Below are 14749 nucleotides of genomic sequence, written 5' to 3'. Positions count from 1 at the left end.
GATTGTATAATGCCCAGAAAGCTATTTGATGCCTCCACAGTAGTCCCCACACTGTATGATGGCCCCACAGTAGCCTCCACACAGTATAATGGACCCTTAGTAGCCCTCACACTGTTTGACTGTTTGATGGCTCCCAATAATTTGTGGTTGCCGATGACCTTATATTGTTCATGTCCTTCATTTTCAGAATTCTTTTGTCCATGTTCTTTCCTCTTAACTATTTATTATGATATTTTGAAATAATTGAATTAAATAATTTTGTAATAATATTAAACAGGTTATCTGTACTCCTTTCTCTCATTGTTTGCACTCTCTGTATAGTATCTGCCCCACTCCGTGAAAAGGGAGCCACACCTTGCCGCGGTGGGACAGCTTTATGCTTTTTTTGATCAAAAACCGTGTTTACTAAGTACCCTATGTTAATTATTTAATGCACTTGCTTTTTTACTTATTTATTTTCATTAGGGTATATGCACACATTGTTTTTTCTTTGGTTTTGTTTGTTTCCTTGGCCAGTGTGAACATGCTCTTATATCATGCATGTTTTCAGGTCATACTCCAGCTCAGTTTTCTGTTTTTCTTCAGTATTTTTGTATTTAGTACAAGTAGGGTGTGGCCCCCTTTTCACTGAGCTGGCAGTTCATATATAGTCCCTCCAAAGCTGGGTGTCCGGTTGGGACCCTGCGACTCTCTGCCACTGTTCACACTAGGTAGGGGTTTAACATTAGAGAGTGTAGTGTAAAGCTGCAGTTCTGGCAGCAACAGCTAGAGGCACTGCAGTTGCAGCAGAGAATGTGTTTATGTACTGTTTTTGGCGTAGAACCTGAAAATATTGAGATACCTGCCATAGGGTTTGCCAAATTAGGGTCAGAGTGTAATCCCGATAGGCTCCCCCTAGAGGTTTTGCAGGAGAAACTGAAAACATTGTTTTGGGCAGGGATGTCACAGGGTCATACGGATGCCTTATTCTCTCGCGCCCATACGGGGTAACAAGTGTTCAACCCCACAGGTATGAACAGGGGGGAGGATATATGAGGCTGTGGCCTCTGTTACAGCTAGAGGGCGCTGTTTGTTCTCCCCAGAATGTGCATGCAGACGGATGAAGTCCATAGGTGTGCATGAGAGTCACGGATTTCCGGCCCGGGTTTTCCAGGTGGCTGAAGGCCACAGGTTTGGGTGTGTTTAAAAGCCCTGCAGTAAGGGTATGGGTGTGTCAGGCTGTGCAGGCCGTGTCAGGCGTCTGGCCAGGTGAGGCCAGGTGTGCGAGGTGCACGTCAGTGTCAGTCTGGTGTGTGCTGGTCTGCAGAGTGCATGGAGGCCAGCAGAGCCAGCACCCAGGGCAGCAGAATAGCCTGGCACCTGCAGCGTACACAGAGATGCAAGTCGTCCATGGTACTGGTCTCGGATGTGGACAGTCCTGTGCCCGGAGGTGGTTGTCCTGTGCCTGTAGGAGTCGGATGTGGACAGACCTGTGCCCGGAGGTGGATGTTCTGTGCCCGGAGGTGGATGTCCTGTGCCCGAAAGAGGACTAGCATGTGCAACGATTGCAAACAGGTGGATATGGTGCCCGGCTGCTATCCGGAGGATATCCTGAACTGTGTACGACTGTGTGAGTAAAGAGTCTGTAAGAGACTGTGATACAGCGATGCAGGACACCCACGAGAACTAGTCAGAGGAGGGCTGGCGTGAGTAGTGTCTGCAACATATGAGGCTGTGTGTATGGAGACATATAGAGACTGAGATGGCGTGCGGTCGCCCAGGGAAACTGGACAAGGGAAGTCTGGCCTGTTTAGGGACCGCAAATCTGAAGCCATGTGAAATGTATTGCATTGAACTGGTGTAAACTGATCACTGAAGTTATATGCATTTATGCGTACCCGGCTGCACTCCAGAGGATAAAGAGTGCAGTGCGCTGAGTGAGTACAGAGACTTGTTACCGGCGTGCAGTCACCCAGGGGAACTGGACAGAGGGAAGTTCGTCCTGTGTATTGACTGCATCATATAGCCATGCATTATTAATGGACTATATGAAGGAGCCGTTTACTATATTGACTGTGTGAAGTAACACAATAAAAGAGACTTTTGTGTTTGAATTTATGGGTCACTGCTTCTTCACTGCATACGAAGCTACTGCAGCTTTACAGTAGTTACAGTCCCAATTGGGTACACCTTGCCGCGGTGGGACAGCTTTATGCTTTTTTTTAATCAAAATACAGCCCCAGTAGAGTGATGCATGACAAACATAGCTTATAACATCTACATGTTTTTTTACAGTATCTCAGACATGCTGAAACTCTGTCAGGCAGATCCAGTCGATCTTCTCATTGATCTTGGATTTGGTATTGATGAACCTGATATCTGTAATAAAATTCCTTCCCGTTTCATCATGACACCTTCTGAGGCTAGAGGAATTAATACTCGAGTGTTTTTAGAGGCACAGAAAAAGCGTATGGAAATTGAGAATCCTAATTTGTGTGGTAAGTGTGTAGTGAAAGAATTACTTTGTTACATAAAAAGTTCCAAAGAAAGGCTAGGTGCACACAAGGAGCGGACACAGACAATAGAGGGCCTCTGTGCAGAAACAATATGGGCTCTTTTATGTCCAATAATGTGACTCTGACAGATATTACGTTGGAGGTGAAATTTGACCCCATTTCTTCTTGGAACCATGTGTAGCTGTACAGGTTACACCAATGATATGTCCACCCCTGGTGCACAAATTTTCTATGCACTTAGCCTAGAGTATTTTTCAGGAGCTTTTTCCGATGATTACTTCAACATTGCCAAATACCCAAATTCATCAAGCCAAAAATGTGCTTCTTCGGCCTCCATCTGAGTGGTATGTATTGATATACCATTTGTTTTACCATATAGTTAAAGCAAACAGCACTTTCTGATGAAGAGGTCTGCTCCAAAAAATGTATATCATGTGGTATTTGTTTCTTTACAGCATAAGCATACGGTGGCCGACTGTCTTGGCATCCATCCTGACAGTGGCCACCATTGGCATACCTCTTTAGTGCATGCAGCCAATAATGACAACAAACAAAGTGATTTATAGAACATTTTATTGCGTGACCTTTTTTTATAGAAAACCTGAAGAAAGTTCCACTGCTGTACTAGGAATATTTATCAAATCCAGTGAGATTTTTGCATTCTTTTTACCCATGGGCTTGGAAGTATGATAGCTGTAAACTGGTTGCTGCTAAGAGCAATGACTGCTCTTTTTTGCTGCAATTTATGTAATAGATTTTATGTTCTGTATTTGAAAGAAAATTGTCTAACTCTTATCTAACCTCCTGGGCTAAAGAGAGAGCAGTATGGTAAAAAAAAAAATATGTATGGTAAAGAGCAAGTCAATACAATAGTATAAGAGTTTTGTATGGTTATTAGATTTTCACATGCACACACATGGCTTCCTTCCCTCACTTACCATCCCCTAAAAGTAGATCACTTCTCTTGTTCTCCTTTATTTAGTGCGATATACTGTCAGGATAATAAACTACTCAAAGTTTATTGAATTCCATTGAAAAGTTGTGAATATTTATGAATTATCTAGTTGCTAACACTGGGCCATAGTTCACTATTTATATTTGCTTATAGCTTACAATATAGTCCAGCAATGCCTTTACATGGCCAGTCCTTCCCTCCATTACTGAGAAATTAGCATTTGAATTGATATGCAAATGAGACTGAAGTATTATGGTAGATCTGAAGCCTCTGTCATTCCAGTTTTATTCCCCACCCGCCTTTAACTTCTTCGCACCATGCCATTTTTTTTTCCGCTTTTTTCCCCTTCTTCAGAGACCCATAACTTTTTAAATTTTTTTTGTCCAAGGTCTTGTTTTTTGTGGGATGAGTTGTAATTTTGAATCACACCATTCATTTTATCATGTGACATACTGGAAAGTGGCACAAAATTCCAAGTGTGTTGAAATTGCATCAAAAATGCAATTCAACTATTGTTTTGGGGATTTTTATTTACCATGTTCCCTATAAGGTAAAACTGACAATATGTTTCTCCAGGTCAGTACAGTTATGCAGATACCAAACATGTATAATTTTTTTTTATATAAATGGTGAAAAAAATTTGGAAACTTGTAAAAAGAAAAAAAAAGTTTTTTGCTTGTGTCACCATTTTCCAAGATCAATAACGATTTAAATTTTCAGTATATGGGGCTATGTGAGGGCTTATTTTTGGCATCATGAGCAGATGTTTATACTGGAATGCTTTTGGGATAGATACAATGCTTTGATTACCACTTATTGCATTTTATTGCAATGTTGCGGCGTCCAAAAAAACATAATTCTGGCGTTCCGATTTCTTTTCTTGTTACGCTGTCTACCACTCAAACTAATTTACTTTATATTTTGATAGATCAAACTTTTAGTGCAGTGATACCAAATATCTATATAAATATATATTTTAAATTATTGTTTTAAAAAAAGGGGAGGTGATTTGAACTTTTGTATTTTTTTAGTTTTTTTTTTTTACTTTTTTCCACTTTTTACTGTATTTATTAGTCCTCATAGGGGACTTGAAGCTGAAATCATCCGATCGCTTGTCCTATTATACATATTGTGCATCGGCACTGCTAAAAGTAAAAGTCATAGGTCTCCTTTGAATGCTGACTTTAACAGGTGAATAGGCATAACAAGCATGTAGGTCATCTTCAGACCCCCCTCTGTCATAGTAACCAATCGGTGCCCCACAATCACATCATGGGTGCAGACGGGTGCGTGCAATGACGCATGCCTTTGCCGGTGTGTAGTAAATGCCACTGTCAAATTGATAGTGGTATGTAACAGGTTAACAGCAGCTTTGCTCTATCTGTGGCTATTTGAGGCAGATGATGGCTGATTAAAAAGATGCAGGCTCGGCATGCGAGCCTGCATCAAAGGCAGGTACATGACATTTGGAGGAAATGTACATTATATGTAGTGATGGCTCCTTTGCATGAAGTCATACAGCCGTCAATCAAGCTGGAGGAGACAGCACTGTGCGGATAAAACAGCTGGAGTGAAAGAGGCTTTAGATCAACCATAACCCTTTACCCTCAAATGCTGATTTCTCAGACTGATGATGAAAAGGCATGGCTTGACTTGTCTACATGAACATATAAATATTTTAGGGGGACTAAAATCCTTCTGACATATTGCCTTTAAGCCATGATTTTACTTTTTATGTGCAAAACAATAAGAGGTGGGAAAAAGATTATTTTATACACTCTGTATAAAAAACTGCTACAGTGTGTACATAAAGTTATAGTGCAGTTTTGACGAGTCACTGGAAAGCAACAGAAAATGATAGAAAGGTAAAATGTGCTCCAGATAAAAGAAATACTCTCCCAGTTTCATACCTATTCAGGTCAGTTCGATGTGGGCTCCATTTGTTGCCCTACACACATCCAAACAATAGTGAAGGTCTTGCCATAAGCGGGTAAGGACATCTGGTATAACAGAGTGAATGACGTCTTTGGTTCTCTGTTTTAAGTGATTAATGTTGTTGATACATTCAATGCACACATGTTGCTTCACATAACCCCAAAAGTAAAAGACTGAGGGCGTCAAATCCAGGGATCGTGGTGGCCATGGCTTTACAGAACCCTTGCCTATCCACAACTGGGGGAATGTTCTATCCGGAAACTCATGAACAATGATGACGTAGTGTGGAGGAGCGCCGTCCTGCCGAAAGATGACAACTTCTGGAAATTGTGGCACTGCACACAATTCCAACATGTCAAGATAGGCCCATTTTTTCTCGAACATATCACGGGGTTTCTCCATCAAACTGCCAGTTTCCTGCAACTGCTTATCCCTATTCCTATGTGGTGGCGCTTTGTTATAAATGCGCTGATATTCACTTAGCACTTTGGTCATGGATTCAAATTTAGCGAGCCACAGAACACATTGAACTTTCCTCTGTCCTATCCACATCTCGACTGGCATGGAAAACTGTTATGGTTCCCAATGGCAGGGGAACATCAGAAACATAGAAAAACAGACAAGCTCTCGGGTGATGGAAACTAGAGCTGACCGCGATGCTAAACCTATACACACAACTAATAGTAGCCAGGGAACGTGCCTACGTTTTCGCTAGACGTCTCGCACCAGCCGGAGGACTAACTACCCCTAATAGATGAAACACAGTCCTGGCTTGCCTCCAGAGGAAAATTCCCCACAGGAGATAGTAGCCCCCCACATATAATAACGGTGAGTTAAGGTGAAAAGACAAACGTAGTATGAAAACAGATTTAGCACAGCGAGGCCCACTAACTAGATAGCAGAAGGATACAATAGTGGACTTCGCAGTCAGCTACAAAACCCTATCAAAAACCATCCTGAAATTACCTTAAACTCATGTGCCAACTCATGGCACCGGAGTGGCAATTTCAGCCCACAAGAGCTTCCAGCTGCAGAGAATCACATAACTGCAAACTGGACAAAACATACAAAAATAGACTAAGGACAGAAATGTCCAACTTAGCTGGTCAGCAGACTGGGAGCAGGTACATGCAACAGAAAGACTCTGGTTACATTGATGGCCGGCATTGGAATGACTGAGGAACAAGGCTAAATAGGAAACTCCCACATCCTGATAGAAACAGGTGAAAAGCTCACAAGACACCAGTACCACAAGCGACCACTGGGGGAGCCAAATAACCGAATCACAACAGAAAACCACACAGCTGGCATAAGCTTGTGGCTGCATGATGTCACAGACCTGGCAATGTATTAACCAGAGTTGTTGGTTGATTGGTTTTTGTTATCTCTCCTCATGAACATATCTGCTATGATTGGTCCAGAGAAAGGGTGCCAAATTGTAAACTTTAAATAGATCCTGTGACTGGTCAAAAGTGCACCATGACTTTACGGGCACACTGTATATACAGTGGGAAAATAAGTATTTGATACACTGCTGATTTTACAAGTTTTCTTGCCTCCAAATAACGGAGCGGTCTGTAATTTTTATCGTAGACATACTTTATCTGTGAGAGACTGAATCGAAAAAGAAAAAGACAGAAAATCAAATTGTATGATTTTTACATAATCAATTTGCATTTTATTGCATGAAATAAGTATTTGATCACCTACCAACCAGCAAGAATTCTGCCTTTCACAGAGCTGTTAGTTTTTCTTTTGAGATTCTGTCTCTCACAGGTGAAGATGAAAATGACAGTCGTCTTCATTCTTTGTAGGTGGGAAAGCTTGCAAAATCAGCAGTGTATCAAATACTTGTTTCCCCACTGTATTTTACAACCAGGAGAGACATTTCAAAGGGCAGGCATAATGTTGGGTGATCATGAATAGTAGAACCGATGACCAGCACAGTGAATCATTGTCACAGGACAATACATGTTTTCCAATAGTGTAATATAGAAAAGGAGTAAAGGTAGCTTATTGATGATGACAGAACATTTAGATTCATCAGTCACCTAAATATACCAAGCAAAAATCATGATCAGAAAGTGAGGAATACAAGAGACATACACAGGGAGACACGGTAAACTGATTGAATAGGTTGTAGAGGTTATATTTTTTTTGCCATAGACTATTAATATGGTCATTTTAAGAAGCAATACCACATTTTTTTTTCTATTTCTACTACATCAAAACAGTTTGCAGTGTATTCTTGAAGTTTCATAGAACTAAGAGTACTATTACACGTGAAGTGAATTTCCTGCTGAAAGTGATCACTGAAAATTATCATTAAATCCACAGTGGCAAATCTACGTCAAATACTTCTAATCTTGCCTCTGAGTTCCCTGTGGAAAACAGAAAAAAATGTAATATAAAAGCACACTACTCTTACCTCCTGACCACTGCAGCTAATCCTAGACTTTAAAAGTCATATGAGTAGAGGAATTATTGTGGGAGGCTAAGTATAAAGAGACCAGCAGTGGACCAGTCAAGGGAGCCATGGATATACCAAGGGGAGGTAGGACAGTGTTTTGGAGGGAATTGAATATTTTACACACAAAAATGTATGAATATTTTCACTTCCCCAAAATAATCTTGTGAATATTGTGCTGCAAAAATTGACATGCTGCAGATTAAAAATTCTACAGTGTAGGTCAATATATTTGCAGAAAATTTGCTAGCTTCTGGAAAAGATGTGTAGAAATCCCATTCACTTTGCCAATACTGTCTTGTCTTCAGCTGCAGACTTTCCAGAATTGCTAAGGTGTGGGATGACAATTTTTCAGAAGCTTTGTTCTGTGGAGTATATACCTAATAACCAGTCTATTGGTAATTCTGTTTTGAGAATCATCTCTTATTGTCTCTCTTAGGCCGCTTCCGACAGCTGGAAGTCTTAGAACAGGTAACAAGTGCATTTTCCTCATTGTTGAATAACCTTCACACTACTCAAAATAATGGTGGTCAGAAAACTAATTCTGAGAGAAAATCAACCCTGACTCCTGAGAAGAGAAGAAGAATACAACAGCTTCTTTGGAAATTTTCCAAACAGATGAAAATATCCGATGAAAACGTAAACCCAACTATCACTAAATCACAACCGGAATTGCCTAAACCAGACCAAACGCATACAGAGCCTTTGAAGGAATTTAGCAACCTAAAGGTCTTCAGAAAGCGAAAACATTGTACTGACAAGACAGGTTTGGAGACTTTGTCCAATGGTTACAATGTGAATGTGCTATCCATGGAGCAAGAATCTGAAGTGTGTTCACTTTCTACATCTATGACACAAGGCATTAATATCAACATGGCAGGCAAAATCCGAACACTCAAAGGCTCCAATGTGCTTTCCAAAACAATCAAAAAAACTGCTCAGCAAAGACTCCAGGCAAAAGATCCAGAGTCATTTGAAATGGAAGAGGTAAGCACTGAGGCATATTTATTTATTTACATCGAATTCATGTAATGTCTTCTTAGCCCCAACCATCGGTGTGTCGCACACAGACATAGATATTCATTCCCTTCTTGGCTATAAATAGTGCAAGTGACCCCTCATAAACAGGAATGTAAATAAGTCCATCATTTTGTGTTTTCTTTTTTTATTCCATGGGTATGTGTCTTTTACCAGGCAAAACCCTTTTTGTTTCTTCCTAGGGTAAACCGCTTCAGGAGAACAGTGGCAGTTTTCCTAAAGTTGCGCCACAGCTGGGGTCTATTTCTCCATAGCGGACACTGCCCGAAAACAGATGATGTCAGCTATTTTAACCATTTCAGAGGTTCCAAAACCCAAAGCGGTTAATGCACATGACATAAGATGAAATATAGGGCTTGCTCCACCCCTGACTCCCAGACTCCATTGCAGCTGTGTGGTCTACCATTATTAGTGGTTCACCACTGGGACGAATGCGGGAGTTGCCTGGTATTTACATGCACTGGTCTGGTCCATGAATGAGACCAAAATAGGGCATGCTGCAATTTTTGTTCCCCACAGTCCATGGTCCATATGAAAAATAGTGTGCAAAATGAGCCATGTGCCTTTCCTGTGCGGTGCCTGGTGGACATGAACGTATAAGCATCAAAGAAAAATATTACATACAAGGGAAATCAACGTGTAACATATAAATCCCCTTTAAAAATATAATTTTAATGATCAAATATGTTAAAAATACCACTTCCCAGTGAGAACAGAAAAACAGTGTATTAAATATTTAAGGGATACAATTATAGGTGCACCTATCCTGAAGGATATCCCTGCACTGGCCTACTGCCCCTGCCTGACAGTGGAGGTTGGCACCCTGATAGTTTATTTGGCACCCCCACTCCGCGGCGGCTAACCCCTGCTGGCCCTATTAAATACCTTGCCAACTAAAAGGGGAGAAAACAATGAGCAATATAAAGAGATGAAGGAAGGGCAAGCAGGCAAAAAAGAACTAAAGTGCACACTATATAAATGTTGACCAACTCCCTACTTGTGGTCCCATTAGGGACAGTGTACTAAAGGCATATATCAAAAAAATAGCTCAAAGATATTAGCACAATTGTCCCTATATATGCCCTCAGAGAATATCCTCATATGCATCAATAATGAGACCTCAGTAGGAAGAGGGACATAGATACAAAAAACTTGGTTCAGTCCAGATCAAATACAGGACTGTGCATAGCTACACTGTCACCACTATACATGAGCTAGCCAACAGTATACAAAACGTTGTTTTTTGACTAGACAATGTAGTAGCACCACTGCATACAGGATCACGTACAGGTGCCAATACTCATTAGTGGCCAGTAATCAGTGTTCATGCTAATGCGATATGCTAGACCAAAAGAAATATTTAGGTGCTAACATAAACAGCCAGTGGAAGGGATATTCTCCCTAAGGGAGACACTTAGCTGTAAGTATAACGCCCCGACGCGTTTCCCCGTCATACGGTTCCTCAGGGGGCAGACATGGATGTGATGAACCAAGAATCGATAATGCAGGTGCCCTGATACCGGGAACAGACCTGACCGGTCTGTTTATCTGTTTATGATCTGTTAGCAGAATTGGTTACATAAATCAATGTATTAGTAACTGCTGAATAATGCACTGGTCAGTCAAATGATGAAAAAAATGCTGAAAATTAACAAAAGCGTGTACACAAAAATAAGGCTGAACTCTGCATTCAATGTTTGTCATTTGTTTAAGCTGAGCAAGTTTGTCAGCTGCAAGTAATGCAATTATAAAGCCACTAGGTCATCTTATTTCACTTGGCTCTTTAAGCACATAGCTGCAAGCACTTGCTGACACCTTGGGTTTAAAAAAAAAAAGTGAGAGCTACAGATGGAAAGTACAAGCTACATGAGCAAATTTAGAAACTGAACAAAAAAGGCCACATAACATTACAAAAAAACAATTGAGGTTATTTTAAAAGATTTGCAGTAATATAAGGATGGACTGTAGTTTGCAAATTATCTTCAAATTAAATTCATATAAATTGCACTTCATCTGTTCACAACTTTCATGTATTTTTTTTATTGTAATCTACAGTTAATGTAAAGCATCAAGTCGTAAAAATAAAACATTCAATGCAAAAGTATAAGGAATGAGAATTATAGAGAGTGTATGTATTTACAAGATTAACATGGTGAGCTTTTTTGACACAGCTCCACTCACGTATCTGATATGTATCTACTATAGCAGCTCAGCCACATTCATGTGTATACCAGGTACAATCCAAAGACTGAGGTCACAAACTTCACCTGCCGCTATGTTCTAATTAATATATTTTATATGTATAGCTTGTGGAAATATATATGAGTTGCACAATTGCTTAGCATAATCCTTTTATTTGTCCAGAATCAGACTTCACTTATAGCAAAGTTCACGTCACTATATAAAAAAAACAAGCAATTTTCATCCAAAAAGAAGACCCTTTTTAATATGTATTGTCATCCTTAAGGCATTCATTTAAACACATCAATAGTGAGTTCAATTTACAAGACCAAAAACATTTTTCCTATATAAAAGAGAATTTGTCTGAAGGTGTTTGCTATTTAATCAGAGAGCAACATGATGTAGGGGCAGGGACCCTGATTCTATTTAAGTGTTAGCTACTGGTCTGCTTGTTGTCATGTGCACATGATATATCAAACTATAATATGGCTTTAAACATCTGAATCACAGTGTATATTTGAGCATCTGATAATTCACAAATGGTTAGCTTTCCAAACTCCAATATTTGAAGGTATGTGTTCAACGTCAGAAAAACCGAAGTAAGTTGGACTATATCTTTATGGAAGAAAATGAGTGATTGATTCAAGTTAGACATTAAAGGGATTCTCCATTTTAATTGTTTTCCATAGGTTTTCAGCCTTATCCTCACCGGTCACCCATGTCCAGCAACATGCGCACCCCCGCAGAAACCTCGCACACTTAGACACCCACACACTTTCTAACGCTATCCAACCACTGGCATCCATATACTCACCTCACGACACAGACAGTGCCACTGCTTTCTACAATGCCACTCTCACATCAGCTATTGACACGGCTGCCCCTCTCATTCATGGCAGAGTGTGGCATATCAATAGACATCATGACACCCCCACCCTCATCATGGGTGATTTCAATATCCCAATTGCTTCTCCCCTCTCCCCATCTGCTTCTCACCTTTTATCTCTAACCTCCTCTTTCGGCCTCTCGCAGCATACTAACTCTCCAACACATGATGATGGAAACTCCCTTGATTTGGTCTTCTCCCGGCTTTGCTCACTGGATGATTTCACAAACTCCCCTCTCCCGCTCTCTGACCACAACCTTCTTTCATTCTCTATCAAGAACTGCCATCCCGCTCAGGTCATCCCCACTTTCCACACTTATAGAAACATACAGGCCATTAACACCCAGAAACTTATGAAGAACTTGCAGTCTTCATTGGCCCCAATCTCCTCCATCTCTTGTCCTGATTCTGCTCTGAAGCATTACAATGAAACCCTGCAAAGTGCCCTGGAAGAAGCTGCACCTCCTATACATAGAACAACTCGGCACAGACGGCGACAACCGTGGCACACGCTGCAAACACGTTTCCTGCAGCGGTGCTCCAGGTGCGCCGAACGTCTGTGGAGAAAATCTAATCTGCCCGAAGATTTCATCCATTATAAGTTCATGTTAAAAACATACAACTCTGCCCTTCACCTCTCCAAACAAACCTATTTCAACACCCTCATCACCTCGCTGTCCAATAACCCTAAACGTCTCTTTGACACTTTCCGGTCCCTACTCAACCCAAGAGAGCAGGCCCCAACCACAGATCTCCACGCTGACGATCTGGCCAATTACTTCAAAGAAAAAATTGACCACATTCGACAGGAAATCATTTCCCAATCTCTTCATACCAAGCACTGTCCTCCCTCCCCCACTGCATCTAGTTCACTCTCTGACTTTGAACCAGTTACAGAAGAAGAAGTAAGCAGGCTCCTTGCATCTTCTCGCCCGACCACTTGCACCAGCGACCCCATTCCGTCGCATCTCCTCCAGTCCCTTTCCCCGGCTGTCACCTCTCACCTAACAAAAATATTCAACCTTTCCCTCACTTCCGGTATTTTTCCCTCCTCATTTAAGCATGCCATCATACATCCACTACTTAAAAAGCCCTCCCTCGATCAAAATTGTGCCGCTAATTATAGACCTGTCTCTAATCTTCCCTTCATCTCTAAACTCCTGGAACGCCTGGTCCACTCCCGTCTTACCCGCTATCTCTCAGATAATTCTCTTCTCGACCCTCTTCAATCTGGTTTCCGCTCTTTACACTCTACTGAAACTGCCCTCACTAAAGTCTCTAATGACCTACTAACAGCTAAATCTAATGGTCACTATTCCATGCTAATTCTCTTGGATCTCTCCGCAGCATTCGACACTGTGGATCATCAGCTCCTCCTCACTATGCTCCGCTCCATCGGCCTCAAGGACACCGTTCTCTCTTGGTTCTCCTCCTATCTCTCTGGCCGATCCTTCACTGTTTGTTTTGCTGGTTCCTCCTCCTCTCACCTTCCCCTTACTGTTGGGGTTCCTCAAGGATCAGTCCTAGGCCCCCTCCTCTTCTCTTTGTATACTGCCCCTATTGGACAAACAATCAGTAGATTTGGTTTCCAGTACCATCTCTATGCTGACGACACCCAATTATATACCTCTTCTCCTGTTATCACGCCGACCTTTTTAGAAAACACCAGTGATTGTCTTACCGCTGTCTCTAACATCATGTCCTCCCTCTATCTGAAACTGAACCTGTCAAAAACTGAACTCCTCGTGTTCTCTCCCTCTACAAACCTACCTTTGCCCGACATTGCCATCTCTGTGTGCGGTTCCACCATTACTCCAAAGCAACATGCCCGCTGCCTTGGAGTCATCCTTGATTCCGAGCTTTCATTCACCCCCCACATCCGATCACTGGCTCGCTCTTCTTATCTGCATCTCAAAAACATTTCCAGAATTCGCCCTTTTCTTACTTTCGACTCTGCAAAAACTCTTACTGTCTCACTTATTCATTCTCGTCTGGACTATTGTAACTCTCTACTAATTGGCCTACCTTTTACCAGACTCTCCCCGCTCCAATCTGTCCTGAATGCTGCTGCCAGGATCATATTCCTCGCCAACCGTTACACCGATGCCTCTACCTTGTGCCAGTCATTACACTGGCTACCCATCCAATCCAGAATCCAGTACAAAACTACTACCCTCATCCACAAAGCACTCCATGGCTCAGCACCACCCTACATCTCCTCTCTGGTCTCAGTCTACCAACCTACCCGTGCCCTCCGCTCTGCTAATGACCTCAGGTTAGCATCCTCAATAATCAGAACCTCCCACTCCCGTCTCCAAGACTTTACACGTGCGGCGCCGATTCTTTGGAATGCACTACCTAGGTTAATACAATTAATCCCCAATCCCCACAGTTTTAAGCGTGCACTAAAAACTCATTTGTTCAGATTGGCCTACCGCCTCAACGCATTAACCTAATTATCCCTGTGTGGCCTATTAATAAAAAACAACAACATAATCACGTTCCTCCATCATGTTCTCATACACTTTATGCAGTTAATAGCCTCTGTGTCTGTACTGTTACATACTTAGGCAGTTAACTGGTTCATGCAGCTTTACATGAACACCCGAGCCTTACACTATGGCTGGTCCAAATAACTAAAGCAATTGTTACCATCCACCTCTTGTGTCTCCCCTTTTCCTCATAGATTGTAAGCTTGCGAGCAGCAGGGCCCTCATTCCTCCTGGTATCTGTTTTGAACTGTGATTTCTGTTATGCTGTAATGTCTGTTGTCTGTATAAGTCCCCTCTATA

The 14749-nt window shown here is 41.6% G+C and overlaps 1 protein-coding gene across 8 annotated transcripts in view; it reads left to right on the top strand.

The window, feature by feature from the left end:
- Positions 1–14749, top strand: part of ITPRID1 (ITPR interacting domain containing 1) — a 270965-nt gene that overhangs the window by 130084 nt on the left and 126132 nt on the right. For all 8 annotated transcript variants that reach the window (XM_077269319.1, XM_077269315.1, XM_077269312.1 and 5 more), the window contains 2 exons: positions 2275–2477; positions 8292–8839. In XM_077269319.1, coding sequence (XP_077125434.1) covers positions 2275–2477; positions 8292–8839 — 751 coding nt within the window. The remainder of the gene's footprint in view (positions 1–2274; positions 2478–8291; positions 8840–14749) is intronic.

Source organism: Ranitomeya variabilis, chromosome 6 (genome assembly GCF_051348905.1).
Source record: "Ranitomeya variabilis isolate aRanVar5 chromosome 6, aRanVar5.hap1, whole genome shotgun sequence".
NCBI classification, from domain to species: domain Eukaryota; kingdom Metazoa; phylum Chordata; class Amphibia; order Anura; family Dendrobatidae; genus Ranitomeya; species Ranitomeya variabilis.
The sequence above is the reverse complement of the archived record's forward strand: the minus strand, read 5'-3'. Positions and strand labels throughout refer to the sequence as shown.